Source organism: Sander vitreus, chromosome 17 (assembly GCF_031162955.1).
Source record: "Sander vitreus isolate 19-12246 chromosome 17, sanVit1, whole genome shotgun sequence".
Classification (NCBI taxonomy): Eukaryota; Metazoa; Chordata; class Actinopteri; order Perciformes; family Percidae; genus Sander; species Sander vitreus.
Window position 1 is genome coordinate 10,544,050 of NC_135871.1, and position 19,733 is coordinate 10,563,782.

The following is a 19,733-nucleotide window of genomic DNA, read 5'->3' on the forward strand; positions in this document are numbered from 1 at the left end:
TGGAGTCACATGTCTGTGTTTTCTTTGCAGCAGGAAGCCCAGAGCAGAGCCCAAGCTTGCCACGGCCCCGCGAGGCCACCCACAGCTTCACACACAGCTCCAGAAGTTCACCGTGTCTGCTGACAAGGTGACTTGACCCCTGCCAGGCACACCTGCGTTTCCCCTTTACACCAGAAATCGACTGTCTGTATACTCTGTTGTAACGAAAATGGTTCATCTTGATTAAAGACCTCAACGTCAGAACGTCATTGCTATGAATTGTCAAGTCAGCACCGCAGCTGTACTCATCAGCTATTACACCCTTTTCTTGTAACCAGCCACAGACATTGTGTCACATTTTTAAATGAGACAAAGTTGTCATGCATTCAACTGTGACTGTATTCAGAGCGGTGTGCTATTTGCTAATTGCGGTGTGCTATTTGCTAATTGCCTTGATTTGTTTTACAAGGTCAGGATGAGAAGAACCACCTGGACCCTGGTCACTGTGCTTCCTGTGGCATCTAAATGTCATCTCCCTTGGCCTCCCGTTCAGATATTCCTCTTTTAAACTGTTCCTCTCTTTAACCGTTTGCTCTCCTTTCCCTCTCAGACTTTGTCCTGGCTGAAAGACAATGTGTCCATGGCCACACAGGTGTGTTCAATAGCCAGCTTCGAGGGGCTGGAGGCAGCCAGGAGGTGTCAACACGCTCTGGAACAAGAAATTCTTACCAACAGGGCCAGGATAGAGGTGGTGAAGCGGGTGAGCCAAGGCACACTGTCATATTCACAGTTTGTTTTAAAACATAAGAACCAGATGAATGCCTTGAATAAAAATATCCCCCACATTTTGCTAACGGTCTGGTTGGTGTATTAATCAAATAACGAGCTGACATTTCAGCTGAGACAGCTTCAGTTGCCCAAAGCTTTAGATTAGGTCCATATTTTGCAACATAAATCCCAGTCCTTTGTCATCACATGCTCTCATCAGTTTAACGCTCCATCCTCAGGAGGGCCGCGGGCTGGTCCGTGCACAGCACCCAGGCTGCGCCAAGATAGAAGAGTTCCTCGGCCAGCTGGAAGTTCTGTGGGAAGAGCTGCGGAGGAGGCACCAGAGGAACGCCGTGTTTCTGAAGGCCTCAGAGGAGCTGGGTTTTAGGGTAAGATTCATAAACTATCTCACAACAGGCACTCCTCCTGAGTCATACCGAGGCCTTTACTTACCTCTGAAGTTATGGGGGAAATTTATGGTTATGACGGATGATTCTGGATCAGTTCTCCCATTGGGAGAAGCTTTCTGCTGTCCCAGAGCCTGGGCTGTTCACATACACTCATGCTTAGAAGCTCACTGACTTTCATCTTTACCATCTTAATTGGAAGAGTCTGCAAGGTATATTCCCCAAAATGTATGAAGGGTAATCCAAGGGAAATAAACTGCACTGCCATATAATTCGATTATGGGATGGAAAGAGGCTGCAAATCCCCCCAGATTGATGACTTAGTTGGAAAGCATGCGTGTTTTATTACAAAAGATGTAGGTCAGAGCATGGTCTACTTCCATTAGGTAAAGCTGTTATTGTCTTCTCTGTACAGTACATCACCTCTTGTTGTTTTCGCTGTGCACTAAATCACTTGCAAATCACTGCAGCAAAACCTCGACATCATTAGCCTCTCTGCTTCTGTACTGTGTAGGTTGTAAAAGTGCTCCAGGCCCTGGGCAGCCTGGAAGCCTGGCTGGAGTCCGTAGAGCTTTCCATGAAGGAATCTGCTCTCGCTGGTGACCCTGAAACAATGAGCATGGCTGAGAGGGAGAGCTGTCTGCTGGAGAAAGCGATGGCAGCGCGCAGCCTGGAGCTCGGTGCTCTGAGGCAGGAGGTGGAGCGCCTCCATAGCCACAGTCACCCACACACACGAGGCCTGCCAGCACGCATGGAGGACGTGGAAAGAAAGTGAGTTTGTCAGAGAGGGAGAGGTCAGGGGTAACCACCTGATGTCTGTCATCACAGAAGACTCATGTTATGGATCTGAACAATCACACTCTGGTGGTTTCACTCATCACTGTGGTCAGGAAATAAAGTAAGAATTTTGTCAGTGTTTCCAAGAGGTCACAGGTTTGGGATTGCCATGTCATCAATCCAACATGGAAGAGTGTGTTCATAAAATCCCCAGTTCTTATATAAGACAAACAATTTCACCCCATAAAACCACAAAAATATATATCCATAGGTCTCATAAGCTCTCTCCAAGTTGGCAAAAGAATACTCTCCATGCGCTCATTCATTGCAAGGCTCGAGTTTATTCATTTGTGATTCATGCAGCACTTAGCGAGGTCTACCAACATAGTCCTGACATGCACTTCACCCACAGCTTGTCAGTGTGTGTCATAGTCACCCGCTCCATGTTTGCAAGATGACGCCTCTCTCTTTAGTTGGCCCTCAAAAGACAAAGTGGTTGCCATGGACTCTCGGTAAAACCGTATGATGGTGGCTGGTTTACTGGACGTACCTATGTCCATAAACACAAGTTCAGACTCTGTAAAGAACACCAAGTTGACCAAAGAAAATAAAGAAACGGAAAGGGCTCAGTTTAAGTGTTTCCAGGGTGGGGGTGTTACATGGGGCAGGGATGGACACTTGTGGAGTCTGAGGAACCATTGTTGCAGGTAGAGGCTCTCACTAAGCAGCTGTAAGACACTTGGGATGATGTAATTATTTAACGCTACATACAAGCAACTTCAGGCTCATTTATTCTGGAAAAAATACCCTTTGAAAGGGCTCCCTTTACCATTTTGAATATAAACCCTGCACGGATAGGGTACCTTCATGCCTTCAAGTACAGGATATTTTTATGTGACAGATGATATATGATTACATAAACAGCGCTCTAGCATGGGGGACAAGCACTCAGTATTCTGCTCGCGGCCTCTGTAATGTGGTTCTGCAGAAGGATGTAGGCTTGTACTGTATGTGGATGTGGATTGCAGTTAAGGTGTAGCTGGTCATTAAAACATTTCCTGCTGGTGTGTGTGTGTGTGTGTGTGTGTGTGTGTGTGTGTGTGTGTGTGTGTGTGTGTGTGTGTGTCTGTCTCCCAGGTACCACCGTGTCCAAAGTGCCCTGACCCAGCAGAACTCAGAGCTGCAGGACACACGAATGCTGACTGAGTTCCTGGAGCGCGTGGAACTGGAGGAGAGCCAGGAGCTCGGCGGTAGTCAGTACAGCCTGGGCCAGGTGAGACATTGTACACTAAAAGTGCAAAACAAATGGGTAATTTCCCACAAATAAAAAATACATACACACCTAATGGTTTGGTTTTGAGATATTCATCTGTAAGATGTCTGCGACTAACCCAATACAATGAAGGCGAATGGAATATTATTTGTGACTCAAAGTTGCAAAATGTTTTTCGCTACCCTAAATAATCCACCAACCTCACGCCTTATTTGTTTGTGGTAGGAGCGATGACTATTTCAAAACATAAACACACAAGCTGTTAGAAAATATGAAAATGCACCAGATCTTTTTCAGTGATATTGGAGCCATCTGAAAACAACTCCTTCTCTCTCTGTAACCAACAGCCTCTTCACAGTGAGATTTCCTCAGCTCCTCCATTGCTGGGACTCCAAAGCAGTGGCGGTGGTGAGCCCCTGATAGGAAGCATGGGGGACCCTGTGGAGGAACTACGAGAGGCCGTAGAGATGCTAAATGACACTGTTAGGGAAAGAGGCCGGTCGCAGAGCCACGACCAGGCCATCCAGGAGCTGCTGAGCAAGGTCAGGATTTCTATTGAACTAGGAGCTCCAGTTCTAGGTCATTAGATCCAATGGTTGCTGAAATGTTTGTCATCTATAAGTTATAATGATCTTAGATGATGCTGAATGTTTTTTTAAGTCACAAACAGCTGCACAAACCAACAGAGCCACATCTGGTTGCCTTTTGTCTGTGGCTGTGTACTTTAATAGGCCCCAAACGAGCCCCCCCCCCCCCCCCCCTCGCATGAGCGTTTTGCGTTAATTTGAATTTATTTTTGGTAAGAAAGCAGTACACATGTCGAAATAGCACATACACACACGCCCGGAAGGGACTCCATTTGAAACACATACTTACAATGTGGCTCTCATTGGAAAACAAATAATACGCAGTGAGGCATAATGACTTAATGACATCCTACGAGTACTCATGATGACTTTGCGCCCTGCCAGCACGCCAGCCTGGCGGTGCACGTGGAGGAGTGCTTGTGCTGCAGCAAGGAGCTGGGCCTGGACATCCTGGAGAAAGAGACCGACATGGCCATCCAGTGTGAGCCAGACCGCTGCGGCCTAGAAGCTCTGCAGGAGAAGCAGGGCCACCTGGAGGTGAGAGGAGGACGGTGTAAACATTCAAAATGATTCACTGGTGCTAATACGATCCAGTATTCCATCCTATTGACTTTGGACTATTGGCTTGGTGTAATAAGAAAGGGGAAGCAACCCCTCTCGTTCTCGCACTCGCCTCCAACACATTGTTCCACAGTCTGTTTCCTGTTGTGCCAGATTTTCTCAAATCTAAGAAAGGGGTCGGCCCACCCCGCTTTGTGCTGTTTAATTTATTATATAAACTGGCACCGTGCAATCACACACATGCACACACAGAGCGTGCAAACGTTTATTATTCACACAGGATATTTATTTATGCTTGTGTGAGTCATCGTTCTGTTAGTGCTCAACGTGTGTGTGTGTGTGTGTGTGTGTGTGTGTGTGTGTAAGGTGTAAGGTGTAAGGTGTAAGTAAATCTGGTGGGGTCTGTTCTATGCGTCCAGGGGTCATGGGGTTGGAGATGTGAGGTTGGTAAAGTCCTGTGTGAGTCATTTTTGGGCAGTGTTATGTTTATCACACGCACACACAGCTGTCTGGACTTGATACCATTGAAGAGCAGAAATGACCTAATCTTCCAAACTGAAATAACTGTGGCGTCAGCAGACAGGCATCCACAACTCAGTGTTCTTGAGGCTTTCTGTAGCTGAGAAACGTTCTGAAGCATTACTCCCAGAGAACCCTCAACGCTATTAATTACTGCCTCGTCAAAAGGAGAAAAAAGTGGTCAAGATTGCTCGCTTGCTATAGCGTGGCAGCCCATATGCAGCCCATATGGGTCTCGAGCTGAATGATATGCATTAAGCTATGGGATGAGGTCATAGTCATACAGAGATACAATTGGTACAGGCTGTTTGAGTGATACGGAAGATGATGGGAGATGACATATTTTTATTGTGATTCTCCACAGATTGCCTATAAAGTCATCAGGGAGGAGGTAAAGGAGATGGAGAATCAGACTGCTCGCATGGAGGAGCTGTGCCCAGAGAGAGTGCACGTACTCAGGGCAAAGATCCAGGATATGCTGCAGGGCTGGACAGAGCTGGGGAAGAGTGTCACGGAGAACAAGTCACGTCTGCAAGAGTTTGTGCAGCTCCAGGACTTCTTCAGGAGCTACCTCGCCATGATGTAAGCAGGGCTTGGGGATGTCGTGAGCCCCTTTCTGCCAGACGTTGTTTCGTAATCCTCTTTGTGAGAACATCTGCCCATTACAGTATCTTAGAACTGAACAGGATGTTCTCGGTGTCAAGCACAGGTCCCTGGTGAAATGTATAATTTAAGATGTGCTGAGGGGGTCAGCCCACGTTTCCTGGGCCAAGTGTGACAAGGCGATGAATGTCTGTCCAATCAGGGAGAGTCTGGACATTCTCATGTTTTTCGAAGTGTATGGCTTTTCTCACAGCCCTGTTCCTTGTCTTCTACACCACCTCCCTTCCCTCCTCCCCTCTTAATAGCTCATGGACAGAAGACACCAGGTCGTACATTTTCTCAGATACCGCCTTGCATCTTGGGAAAGACGGCCAGAGGCCACTCGCTGCCGAGCTGGACATGCAGATTGAGCAAAAGTTTGAGGAGTTTGATGAGCTGGCGGACACGGGGAGGAACCTTTTAGACAAAGAACACCACCTCACGCAGATGGTGAGCAGGGTTACTCACTGTGATCCTTGAATATATTGTTGGTTTTATTTTTTTACCCGCTTTTACAAACCCTGAGTAATATCTTGTAGGTAAGAGAGCGCATGGAGGAACTGAGGAGTATGCTTGGGTGGATCTCGGTGCACTGGAGGGCTCAGAAACAACAATGGCTTCACAAGAAGAGCAGACAGGAGCCTTCCCAGGATAACATTTATTCTGAGGCCACAATGTGCTGCTCTCCATTAAAAGAGGTAAAAAGGCAGAGAAGCATTTAATGTAGGGACAGAGTAGGTACTTAGAAAAAAATAGGACCCAAAAAGAATGCCCTTAAAAGCATAAAATATACCTTTCTTTCTTTGTTTACAATGTCATATTTGACACATAAATGCGGCTGTACCATCACTGCTGATGACTGGAGCCTTCTTTTAAGTGTTTCTGAGAATTTCTTTGATTTAAAAACAAAAGAACTGAAGATTTTGGCATCCACAAAAAAATTAAACAACCAAATAAACAATAAAACATAATCAAAATAATCATCATAATAAATCACAAAAACTTAGAAATAAGCTTAAAACAAATATGAGTGTTACATATTCAGTAATTCTTTACCAATGTGAATATTTGTTCATTTTTTCCTACATAGAGTTCAGCTCCTGAGGTAGAGGCCCACCAGTCCCATCCGCCCCCAGTCGTCACCTCCGATGAAGACAAATCAAAGACAGCAGGAGACAGCCAGCCCTCATCCCTGTCTGAGGAGAAACAGTTAGAGGATGGGTATGAGGTCATGAACAGCATCGGCCCATGGGGCGGCAGCGAAGCCACCTCCTCAGAGTCTCCCAAACCCTCCATTGTGGTTCTCAAAGAGCCCAGCAGCCCTGCTTTAGGGGGCACGGTCAACCTCATCCTTAGCTTTGGTAACTCCGAGGACAGCCAGGTTCAGGTGCTTGAGCTGCCTGCTAGGATGGACCAGTTAGTGGAGGAGACCTCTGAACCTGTCCACAGGGTGAGAAACACACTCATCACTACACACTAAAAGTCACCAAACACCATTATGGGGTGCCACTATGGCTACATAAATTTCTCTAATTAAAAGCACTGAAGCAAATGATAATTGTTGCTGTTCCTCAGGCCAATGCAGTAACATCAGTTCCCTGTAATGACACTGCATGGGATCTCCCTCCTTGACTATCTGCTGCTCTACATTCCTCCCTCTCCGTTGGCCTTCATGTCTTCCTTTTCCCCCCGTTTTCTCCTTCAGCCCACTGTGCCTCAATCTTCTGCCTGTAAAAACTTTTGGAGGCGCTGCCAGGGGCTTTTGGAAAATACTATGGGTAGTTTAAAGCGAAAGAGAAAGATTTATCGGCAGAGTGCAAATGAGGTAAATTGCGCAGTGTGTACTGGCATGGCATGCTTCGTCTCGATGTGTGCTGCGACTGCATGCTGTGTGTAGTTGTCTTCTGGGGGCAGCATGCTCTACTAACCCCTGTTACAAGGTGCAGCCGGTCTGCAGCTTCCCCATGCTGTTGCCCTCTCTGTAAGCCAGGCACAAGCGTGAAAGGAAACAAGTCATGCCAAAGTGCTATCATATTTGCACTCACACCATCTCCGAAGTCACTGCGGCTGGAAAATCTACAGTTAATGTGAGAAAAGCGAGAAAAGATAACAAACTATTTTACTGTCAAAACTCACTATTTCCTACTTAACTGCAGTCATAAATGCAAATCCAAAACCAAATAAATTCTATTTTTAATGAAGCACATTGTGTTGTAATGGGATGGGAAAAGAGAGGTGCTGCTTTTACAATCCATTAGTGAAAATATAAATGTAAGGAATGAAGTGTAGTTAAAATATGATCTCCAATTAGTGAACAAAAATCGTTTCTGTTTTCAGAAAGAGATATACTGCCTTTATGTAACTGTAATAATTTTTGTTACTATAATGTATACATTAGTTTATACCAGATATATAGTATGAATGCATTGCCAACCGAAAAGGTTTTGTACGTTTTGGTAAAATTGTATGTAAAATGTTTTTTATGATTCATTTTCTGCATAAAATTGGTTTTACAAACTAGATTAAAAAATGTTTTTTAGGGCATTTTATCTAAAATTAGTATATGAATAATTTAACCCATCATACATTCCAACGTAAAAACAAGGATTTATTTAAGTAAGCTTAAACAAAATTTAAATAAAAAGCTTGTGTAAACCCGGATAAATGGTTAAATTCCCAACTGAAAATCAGACAATGAATCATTATGTTTACACGCCAACATTTTCTTTGAAGGTCAACTTGTTCACTGCGCCTGGATTTAAAGCCCTGATGGCAGAGACAGTATGAGGGTGATGAGTAAGAAAAGCACACGCAATCTTCTCCCTGCTGTGAATGTTGACAGAAGCTCTCTTTTCGCCTTCTGTCATTTCACCACAAGCCTGATGCAAAACCTAGTCTCTCCACGGCTGTGCCTCAATTGTGTAAAATAAGTGACCTCACCTTCACTTCCTATGAAACTCTTGCTCCAAAACGCCAATACAGGCGCAGTCATTAGACAAAGAACTGGTGCTGAACTTTTCAAGAAAGGCCCCCAGACAGCACAGCATGATTTATAGTCCGGGGGCTTCCACAGAAACAAGAGATTAGTCACAGAGTTGAAAGGTCAAGCCATTACAGCTGCATATGACGGCATGTGCAGCCACATATGATTTGGATTAAGTACTGCAAGTGTGCGATCGCAATCGTGTCCATGTTCTTTTGTCCTTTCGTCTAATTTTGATGTCTTTCGTGTTCGTTAGTACATTTGCATTGCTGTGTGAGGCTTGCACATTACTGGATCCATTGTTTTCTTACATGTTTCGGATGTAGATTAAAAGAGACTGATGTTTGTCTCGGAAAAGGATTGTCTGAGTCAGGTTTGCTCCACTTATGTCATCATTCGTCTGTAACACATAAAACAGCTCTTGTTCTCAGCAGAGGGCTGCAGTGCTCCAGCCTGCAGTGGCATGAGTCTCTCTGGGGATAACCATTTGCGATAAAGCATTTACAGTCTCAATGATACGAGAGCTCACACTAATATCCTTTTTCTTTTTCTAGGTAAGTACCTACTTGCATGTCAAGGATAACAACTTGGCTGTGGCTCCTGTGTATGAGAGTATCACCCTGCCCCGCCAAAAGAGCTGCTCTGCAGCCTCAGCCTCCCCTACTTTCTTGCCGTCCTCCTCTTCGCCATCTTCCTTGGCGCCTGCACCTCAGATGGCCAACGTAACCTTCCATCCGTTGGCGGGGAGCGGCAGCAGCTCCATCTTCAGCAGCCTTAAGAGAATGGGCAAGAAGAGAAAGAGAAAGAAAGACGCTCGCAGACACACAATCCAGAAAATCATGGGAGTGGAGGAGCAAACAGAAGGGCTGCCTCATTATGACAGCGAGGCAATCACGTATGACACACATACATGGCCTCTGAAGGAAGGCAGAAGGAAGAAGAGTTCTCCAAAGAGTGGGGATGGAGTAGAAGCTATGGCCTATATGAAGAATTCCCTGCTGAAGGACATAGAAACAGAATGTTCAGGAGAGTACAGCATTATTCCATATGCTGTATCAGAGGGGCCGGCCACAAATCCTGCGAGAAGCCACTGCAGATTCCTCTCATTGGGCTCTGTGCTGAGCTTCGATCTACCTAAGGACATGACCCTCATCCCCAGCATTCAGGACATCATCACTATCGCCCCTCCGGAGTCCAAAAAAGGAGCAGGGACTGATCCAGATCCCCATTCCCAGAGACACACAGCCCTGAGCTCTTTCAAACAGACTCGACCCACTCCAGCCGTCACACACAGTTCAGCAGATATCATGTTCCCGAAAACACAGACAGTTGGGGCGAAAGATCTGCCTCAGGTGGACAACAGCTTCCAACCCCCACTTCCTCTTGAGGAAGATGAGGATCAGACTGTACCATGTAACAACCTGTCTAAAGCCCAGTTCAGTGTGCACGAGGATGCAGAGCAGGAGTGGGACAAAATGTCATCAGAGGTTAAAACCAGTACAGCTGAAAGGGATGGGACTTGCCAGCATTCCCAGCTCCCTATTTATATGAACCAAGCCCAAAATACAGCTGCATGTAAACACGAATGCCCTAGTGTCCATACGCTTATCCGAGACCTGAATGGACACCAGTACCATAAAAGTGCGAGACCGCAGAGTGGGCGTGAAAAGAGCCCTGGACCTCAGTGTCTGAGCCAAGCTTCTCATATGGTCGTGAATCTGAAGTCCACAGTGAGTGTGAGTGTTCGTCAGGACTCGGTTGACTCTGGAATCTCCACCTCCAGCAGTATCAAGCTTTGCACTGATGCTCCATGGCCAGACAACCTGCAGCCCAAAGGCGTGGTGGGGAGGCTCATGTCCCTTGAAGTGGGAGGTCTAGACTGCGCTAAAACGAGGGAGAACCCCGTAAAATCGACAGACTCAGCAGAGCTAGAAACAGAGCCCGTCCACCTCGACCGCCAGCAGTTTGAGGAGGAAGAAGAAGAACTGGAGGACATCTGGAACCAGACGACTAACTACAGACGGAGCATCTGCTCAGACATCATGTACCAACCCAACCAGGGACCCTCGGACCAATCCAGAGAGCCCCTGTCCCGCTCACCTTCACCCAAGGCCCCGGCTGTGCTCTACAGGAACCTGGTCACAGCCTCAGCACCCAACCTCCTCGTGGCAGAGTTTAAACTGCCCCCTTACCTTCAGAGCTTGCTGGGTTACGACAAGCAACAGAGTCCCAAAAGTCAGCTCCCTCCACTGGCCATAGGAGACAGGAGGTCCTGGGCGGCCTTCCCTAACAGCGAACCCGCTGGCAAGACCTCAGTGACATTGAACGAGACGGCATCAGATCCAGTGAAGCTGCCAGATGTGGGGGACAATCGGAGATATATTTATCAATACCGAGAGGATGAGGAGGAGGAGGAGGCAAAGGTGGGGGAGGAGGTGGACGAGCACTCAGGTTGTTCGAAGGTGAGGTCAGCGTTTGACATACTGTGATGTTGAAAACGTTAAGACTGGATCAGTTCACCCATTACACAACAAAACATGTTCCCACTGGTACGCAGGCATGGGGATAGGTTTGGTTGTACTTCCCCAGCTTTTGAGATATCAGTCTTTGAGATTTCCCAGTACAATGGAAGGGATTACAGTTTTGTTTGTGATGCTTACAGTAGTGCAAAATTACAATTAAAAAAGAACTGACAGGGGTTGACGCTGTGTAACTTAACTTTAAAATGTAATTTGTCATTGCTGTGAGCAACAAACAGAGTTATATTCTCCTGTATTCACCCTCTCCTTTTTATGTAACTTGGGTGAACTGAAACTCTAACGCACCCTGCCTCATTTATTAGAATACTAATTAATGCAATAGTAATACATGTACATGTTTATATAATATCAACAAGTGTGTCAATTATCACATTTATATAGTAAATACAAGCTATAGTCATTTTGGCCTAAACCTGCAGTTGGGGTCCGTAGCTTTTATCTTTGTTCTGATGTTGATATTAAAGGCAACACAACTGCATGAGCAACTTATATTTGTCATCAGTGATGACTGTGGAATCTTCTTTCTCTGAACAGGACCAGTCAATGAGTCTACTGTCAGTTCATATGGGTTTGGATGGCGTCTGCCAGCAAAGAAAAGCCTCTCAAAGCCTGGACGACATGGAGAGGCAGGAAGAATCAATGGCCACAGGAGGGCGCTGTATCACCCTGGTAGGAGGGACTGCAATCTGCTAAGCTTTTATTAGAAATACAGTGCTCAGCATAAGTGAATACACCCATGCTAAAGTTGACTAAAAAGAGGACTAAAAAATTGGCCTTTGGAATTAAAATAGCCCCACATCATCACATACCCTTCACCATACCTAGAGATTGGCATGGTTTTATTTCAGTTATCCTAATAGCTGGTTTGATCTGCATTGAGAGATGATTTTATGGAAAGTACCCCATGCCAATCTCTAGGTATGGTGAAGGGTATGTGATGATGTGGGGGCCAAGGGAACTTTATCAGGATGCATAGTATCCTGGATCCATGAAATAACTGGCCTTTAAAAATAAACATCTGCCTGCCTCTATGGGAATTTAACATAGGGGTGTACTTACTTATGCCCCCTGTATTTTAAGGAAGAACATTTATTTATGTGCGATACATTATTCATTCACAAAGAAAATTGGTGCCCTTAAAGGTTGGATTTTTCCTCATTTTTTTAATTAAGGCATTAAGGCATCAATTTCCAAAAGATGATTTTTTATTCCTCTTTTTAGTCAACTTCAGCATGGGTGTATTCACTTATGCTGAGCACTGTAGGCCTATATGGCTCTCATGATGAACCACAGAGATGAGTTTTTCTTTTTGTCTAAATTGTGTTCATTTAAACCCTCTCAGAGTGGAAAGCCTGAGCTGCAGTCTATGGAGGGAACGCTGGAGAGGAAGCACAAGCTGCAGCTGGGAGGAAAGAAAGTGAGAAAAGGCTCCGTCTTATGTTTAAGCCAGCACGGTCAACAAATGTAAAGGCCACAGTCAGCAGCACACTCTCTTATCTTATTTCCACAGGCTGCCTCCAGAGGCTGGAACTCCTACCATGCCGTCCTATATAGACACACCTTGTGCTTCTACCAGGATAGAAAGGATACACTGAGGGTAGGCAGAACATTTACAACAATGCGAGCCCCGGGGAACAGAAATGATAAATAATTGCATTGGATAGTATGAAGTCAATGATGATGAATCTGTGCTGTGCTGCAGAGCTCTGCATGTGGCCTGCCTCTGAACCTCATGGGAGCCGAGTGTTCCCCTGCACCTGAGTACACCAAAAAGCCCAACTGCATTCGACTACGGTAACACTTTTATAACCACTATATCACAGTGATGATGTTTGTCCCTACTGGCATCCCGAGGTTGTAATAGTTGTCCTTTCTGGCCCTCAGGCTCCGTGATGGGTCTGAATATCTGCTCAATGCCTCCTCACGCTTTATGATGAAGAAATGGATGATGAAAATACAAGCAAACACGGGTAAACACTTTATTCCAAATGTATGCTAATTCTGAGCTGATGTGAAAATGATGTGATTCATTTACGTTTCTTTTTTCGTTAAAGGGCGGAGTGAGTCTGTGTCTCCATTATCAAGTGTCCCAGTTGATAACGACCCCTCCATTTCCTTGTAAGATATGACGGTTTCACGACCTCCAAGTCTTAATTTCAACGATGCTTCCAATCTTCCAATCCAACAATGTTTTGTGATTAAAACAAAAATGTTTCCCTCCCACCTTCCAGAAAGCCCTTCCTCTGCTCCGGTTGTCATGGTCTCGCCAAGTGCCACTGCTCCTCCCGCCATGATGTCACCTCCACGTTCCCCAGGCGCAAACCGCCGGGCGCCACCCAAACCAAAGAGATTGTTGTCCTCACCAGAGAGTTCAGTCACATGCTGCAGAGTCATTTAAGGAGTGTGGATGAGCAGTCGACCATCTCATCCTCAGATGGAGGCTGCTGTGGTAAGGCGTTCTGCGGTTTCGCATCTGCTTAACATTCACACTTTAGCGGAAGCAATACAAGCCCCACCCTCCATTGGTGGCTACTGAATAGCCCCACTGAGCCACTAGTGGTTAGAGGATGCACTCCAATATGGTGGTTATTGATTGGAAAGGATTTTCAGGGGCGTAGCACAACATTCTGGGCCCTGTAGAAAGGCATCTTCTATGGGTCCCTCCCCGCATCCACAGCTATTCATTCTAGCATCTTTCTGGGCCCTCCTCACATGAGGGCTCTGGTTACTCAGTCCCTTTTTCCCCCCAGTCCGACGCCCCCTGAGGATTTTTATTTATTTTCCCAGCAATGATTTTATCAAACAAGCTGTTTTTGCTTGATCCTTCACTCTTGAGGCTACTGTTGAGCTCAAAAAGGAATTCAGGATTTGATTTAGCTTTGTAGTGTTTCTGCACTACAAAGACTGCAATGAAAAGGGCTCTACCCATGGAAGGAAATAGTGAGTGGCTGTTGCAGGAATGTTCCACTAGGGGGAGCTAAGGTATTACTGGTGTATTACAGGACTGCACAGAGGCAGCTCACGTGTTATGTCTAATGTTTCTCTTTATGTCCCTCGGCTCTTCTGTTCTTAATGTCTGCTTTTAATAACGTTTTGTCCCTCTCTAGATGATGAAGAAGACAGTTCAAAGCAGACAATGACATTCAGACTGTCTGGAGCATCCAGAGACAACACCTCTTCCTCCCCTCGCTCCCCTGTCTCCAGCGGTCAGGATTGGCTCAGCAACAAGCGTCGCTCCCACTCCTTCACATCAGGTTAGTTTGCAGAACCTAAAGCTATAATGTGTATGTGAATCAAAAACCGCTGTTTTATGGTCTCCTAATGTTCTCTCTACTGTTTTCTCTCAGCAACGTTTCAGAAGATCAAACCCACGTTGCACAGCCCTGGAGGCAGAAGCCTGGAAAGAGGCTCCAACTACTGTGTGACTCTTGTAGTTGGAGACAAGTCATCGGACGGTGCGTCCAGCAGCAGAAGCTCCGAGCCCCCGCTGCTGGCCATAGCTGGATGGCAGCAGGACACCTGTCAGGACTCGGCTCTGAGGAGCTACGCCAGCCTGCCACGGCCACGCAACAAGTCCGTCTTCAAAAAGTTCTTCGGAAAAAGGGACCTCTAGAGTATTGAAAATGATTTTACTAATAAAGGTTTTTTACAAATAGTTTCTAATGTGCAGTGCACATATTTGTTGAAAAGCAAAAAAATACGCTACTACTGACTATATTTATGATCGGAAGACCTACAACGGTTTTATTTTTGATGTGTTTCATATAAATCACTTTAAGTCCTTATAATGAGTGTTTGTATTATTCTCTTTTTTATTTTTTTGTGAAATGAACAATACTGTGTGAGTGTGCACCGTGTAGTTGTAGATTTGATTAATTGAAAAACACATTTTCTCGCCAGATTTATTTCATATTTCTGTTTGTAGTTTTTGGATTGTTGTGTTGGGCTAACAGTCTCTGTATAAAGAACCTACCAGCTCAGTAGAGAATCTGTTTGATAGCAAGTTTTGAGAATAATCACAGTGATATCACCTTGAATCAGTTATGACCGAGTATTATCCTGAACTCATGACATACTTCACATGAACAGCAGGTTGACCAAAACCATTTCTCCTTTACACTAAAGTCAGCAGTTTGATACTGCTTGAGCTTGTTTGATAATAATACTTTTTAAATACAAACTGTAGCAAAGACTATTCATAATAAAATATTCAAAAGCAATGATTTGCTTCGCCTCTGATTAATGGATGAAAATATTTATTTTTAATAGAGTTGTGGAGATAACACAAGCTGTGTTGTCATCTCTGGAGGCTTTGAAGAGAAAAGGGATTAGATGAATAGAGAGATTAAAGGCCAGACCAGGCTAAGAACATCTTCACATCGTTGGCCTTCTTTTTGCATATTAAAGACACGATTCAAACAAATCCATAATCAACAGCATAGATGCTGAGGAACCAAACATTCTATGCAGAAATTATGGCTGCATAATGAGTCATATGCATAACGAGTTTGCAAAATACTACTGTTTAGCATTACAAAATATTCAGCGATTCCTTTCAAGATGTCTGAGGGACAAATTGGTTACAGCAGAGAGGGTAATGGCAAAGAAATGGGTCACTTGGTGCACATTTAAAAACATTTTTTTGGAAGACTTGTAATACATGAAGAACTAGAAAAGGGTTAATGGAATTGTGCATGCTTACTCTTAAAACGTTGCAGGTGCAGACACTAACCAGGTTGAAATGACTTAAAATGTTAGTTGTTTACATGTGTGATGTCGTATGGGAGTTGAAATTGAAGCAGCTGAAGAGGAAGAAGAATCTAATTCTGGCACAACCACTGCACCACCTCTCAGTTCTTGTAGCACTGCCAAAAGTCACAATGTGGTCTTGGCTCGTATATAGGCATACACACATGCACACAGCAGCTACAGTAGCGTATGGAATGGAAACAGCTCGAGAAAGCTCTGCGTTTGTGGTGCAAATTTGTCAAAAGCATCCAGCAGAGGCATTAATCACGGCAGGTCAGCAATCTGTGAATCATTATCGAGACTCTGCTGTATGACTCAGCCTCTCACAGTACTGTAAAATATACCCTAAGTTTGTTCTCTTAATATACAAAATCCCATATAAGTCATGTCCATGTGCCACTGCATTGATCTGTATCTTATTAGTGTAGACAAGTTAATAATCCACAATGACATCCAGGATATGATTAGCAAATTCACATAGTTGCTGCATGCACATATGGCACCTATTTTCTTGATATGCATGGAATACAAACATTTGGGTTTTCCCCTCCACAATAAAGATACTTTTTGTGTGTTTTTCCCTCTCTATCAAGTTTGGAATGACAGCCATATCCTTTGCGGCCCTGAGGGACGCAGCACCGGCCAATCGATTGATCACCATGCCCCCCGATCTTTGTGTCCGCTCCGTGCCCGCTGACCTCCATATCATCCGCTGACAGCTCCTGACTGCTTCCCTTACAGCTGTGGGGGGTTTCAACCCTCCCCTGCAGAGACAGTGATGCACTCACTCTGCTTGTGTGTCACCAAACTACAGAGGCTTCCTCTCTAAGTGTGGGATTATATGGCTGGGCAATGGATTTGTGCACCACAAAACACAACACCCGCGCACTTCTCCACCCTTCATTTGTTCACATTTCCCCTGTCTAACCACTAATAACGGCCCACATGACATATCCTACCAAAAGGTGAGGTAAAGTCTATGTTTTGTTATGTAGCCAAGTAAGGAGTGACTCACCAGGGGTTACTGCAGTCGTTTAAAGAGATCCGGAGATCACAAGGAACCATTAAGGTAGTGTAACAGGAGAGAGATGTCCTCAGGCCTTGACCCCTCCCCTGCTGTTGATGGAAAATGGTCCTCTGGAAGGAAGCATGACTCTTTACACATCACAGATTTCTACAGGGAATATGTTAATGATTGCTCTTTAGTATCATAGTTCACCCATTCATTCAAAATAAGTATAGCTATGTCACTGGTTTTGGAAAAGAATACATGCTACATATTTTATGAATAGCAAAGGAAGACATTTGTTGAAATGGTGCAAAGATTTAACTTTGTTATTTTCATCTCGTGCTTCTTTGAGCTTTGATCCCGGACTCAAAAAGTAGGCTTGCAGAGGGGTGTGCTAGGGGCCAAGATACAGGCTTTGAAACCCAACACTGTCTGCCTCCAGCCCCGGGGAGCCCATGAAAGTGATGTAATGGGAAGAGTGGTTTAGGAATCATTGGTGGTGGGCAGCAGGGTGGAATAGTGGTTAGGAACCCAGCTCAAATGGCTTAATTTCCACAGCCTTCGGATCCCATTTGACATTAACTGTCCACCTGTCAAGACCAGCGGACCACAGTTATGCCCATCAGCACAATGACGTGAATTAAAGCTCAATTGCAACTTTCTGAGAATATATTTGAAATGTCTGTGGGCCATGCAAAGCCTTGTTGCAGAAACTGTGAGAACTCACATACCTAGTACATGCTGAGAAATTACCTTGATTTAAGGGAGCATAGCTAAGTGCTTACAATGTGCAAGCTTTGGCACTGAAAAATCTGACATCACAGATGCTAAGAAGCTTTAGCTCCACATCTTTCAATAAATCACACGATCATCTTGGGAAATAAACTGTGAATTTGAAGTCCGGCTTTGGGAAAGCTGAAGCATGCTTTTGTGTATCTCCCACATGGCCTTTGAACAATATGTCCGATTTTCATCAGCTAGTGTTTGGCATTTTGGCCAAGACAATATCAGACAATATATCATAATATGTACCCCCTCCCCTACAGCTGTCATAGTGCCTCCTGGGCTGATACCACAAAGTGCAATAACTGGAGAGACATGTCCTCATCTAAAATCCCCAGCTCCTCGCCATCCACCCCACTACCCCTCCCTCCAGGCAGCAAGCTCCCTTTTGTCTTGGATTGTTGGTAAGCTCCTTGCATTTCTGTGTCCTCCATGTGTGGAGGGATAAAGAGTACAGGATGCCACATAGACATCTGTCCCACAGATATGGTGTGAATGCATCTCTGCGATATGATATTCAATCACTTCTTATTGATATATATATTATCCTATATGGCTTAACGCCGCATAAATACATTCAAGTCCCCTGACAGTGTATCCAATTGTTACAGTTGCACAATGGTTATGTATGGACAAACGCATGGTGTTAACAATATAAAATACTAGGCATGATGACCATATGTCTGTTAAATAAAATAGAATATAGTAATGCAATACAGAGGGGTTTTTTTGAGAATGGAAAGTGTTTATCTTCTGTGCAAAAAAATGTTTATGTGTAATCTTTATGGATTTAAATTATTTAATCCTGTATCCCAAATTGGTGTTATATGGAACATTTTATAGACATTACGACACTGTAAATCAGTGGTTCTCAAACTTGTTCTGTCAGACGTAACCCCACACAGCCCTGTCAGATGAACTCCCCTTTATCAACAATATTTCAACTATCTATAGTTTTAGCTATTTCAACTGCTGGTTATTATTCAAATAAAAGAACATTAAAATAAGAGAAACAAAATGTTTTATTTCTAAGTCATTTGATTTATTTTTAAGTTGGTTGAGCTTCTCCACAATCTTTCAATGTAACCTCTGGCAACAGCAAACGTACCCCTGGCTGGGAATCACTGCTGTAAATGATGGCTAATAATATCACAATATGGTTGCTAATCACATCAAATGCATCCACACACACCCTTTCATTGGTAAAATTGGCAAAGTCTTTGTCACTCACTGTTACATAACCCATCTGATCCCCTGCTGCAGGGTGCGGAGGATCACCTACCAATCAGGAGAGCCCGCTCCTTCAGCAGCACTGTTGCTTGGCTTTCCCCACTATGAACCATACCATCCACTCTAATTGCCCGTTAAGTAAGCCTGTGCCTACAATAACAATGCAACGGGATATTTCCATTTTAGTTAAAAAAAAAAATAAAAAAAAACATGACTATTGCAATGTTGACTTTGAAGCCAATTCAGCGACTGTCAGTGCCAGTAGATCCAGAGGTACGTCAGCGATGGCCACAGAACAGATGCTGGCACAGCAGCATGTCTGACGCAGATCACAGCTGGCAGCTCTCTCTGCAGCCAGCCTGACAGGTCACATCACTTACACAAGCAGTATTTTTATTTATTTTTAAAGCCAAAAAAGCCTTCCATGTTTTTTTCTCTTTGAAATGACCTAAAGATGCTTCAGTATTGAAAGAAATATCTTTGCCAGAGGGTTTCTATTAAAAACCTTGATAGAGCTGCCAGACTTTTAAGGTCACGCAGAGTCAGTGAAATTCCACTTGCAGCGAGTGTGTCTGATCGGAACTATCCACAAACCTTGAATGTTCTTGGGATACTTTAGTCTACTTCACATATACCTAATAATAATAATAATAATAATACCTACATTTAGAAATTAATTTATAATTTAAATTAAGAATATTGCCATTATGTCAGGAAAAGTGTGCCAGATTGTGTATTGACCGTTGCAGTGAGCTTCACTTCTCTTGAAGTTAGCGTGTCTTGTTCTATAGCTGTAAAACCCTTCAGAGGCTATTGGAATAAATCCTTCATAAATGCACTCTGACATTTCAGAAATCCTATATTCAGTAAGCCTTTTCATCCTTTACTGTAATCTGACGGCACATTGATAGAAATGCCATTATCTC

At 44.3% G+C, this 19,733-nt stretch overlaps 1 protein-coding gene across 3 annotated transcripts in view; it reads left to right on the top strand.

Moving 5' to 3' along the window:
- mymx (myomixer) overlaps positions 1-14,824 on the top strand; it is a 29,231-nt gene extending 14,407 nt beyond the window's left edge. For 2 of the 3 annotated variants that reach the window (XM_078273082.1, XM_078273083.1), the window contains exons 13-33: positions 31-127; positions 590-739; positions 987-1,136; positions 1,669-1,925; positions 3,069-3,204; positions 3,552-3,746; positions 4,176-4,328; positions 5,236-5,453; positions 5,780-5,963; positions 6,053-6,211; positions 6,604-6,963; positions 9,051-10,958; positions 11,571-11,705; positions 12,379-12,453; positions 12,547-12,633; positions 12,739-12,830; positions 12,921-13,006; positions 13,091-13,154; positions 13,268-13,485; positions 14,144-14,290; positions 14,384-14,824. In XM_078273082.1, coding sequence (XP_078129208.1) covers positions 31-127; positions 590-739; positions 987-1,136; positions 1,669-1,925; positions 3,069-3,204; positions 3,552-3,746; positions 4,176-4,328; positions 5,236-5,453; positions 5,780-5,963; positions 6,053-6,211; positions 6,604-6,963; positions 9,051-10,958; positions 11,571-11,705; positions 12,379-12,453; positions 12,547-12,633; positions 12,739-12,830; positions 12,921-13,006; positions 13,091-13,154; positions 13,268-13,485; positions 14,144-14,290; positions 14,384-14,649 — 5,137 coding nt within the window. In that variant the 3' untranslated portion in view covers positions 14,650-14,824. The remainder of the gene's footprint in view (positions 1-30; positions 128-589; positions 740-986; positions 1,137-1,668; positions 1,926-3,068; positions 3,205-3,551; positions 3,747-4,175; positions 4,329-5,235; positions 5,454-5,779; positions 5,964-6,052; positions 6,212-6,603; positions 6,964-9,050; positions 10,959-11,570; positions 11,706-12,378; positions 12,454-12,546; positions 12,634-12,738; positions 12,831-12,920; positions 13,007-13,090; positions 13,155-13,267; positions 13,486-14,143; positions 14,291-14,383) is intronic. The other variant, XM_078273085.1, reaches the window with a different exon arrangement.
- Positions 14,825-19,733: the final 4,909 nt, after the last annotated feature.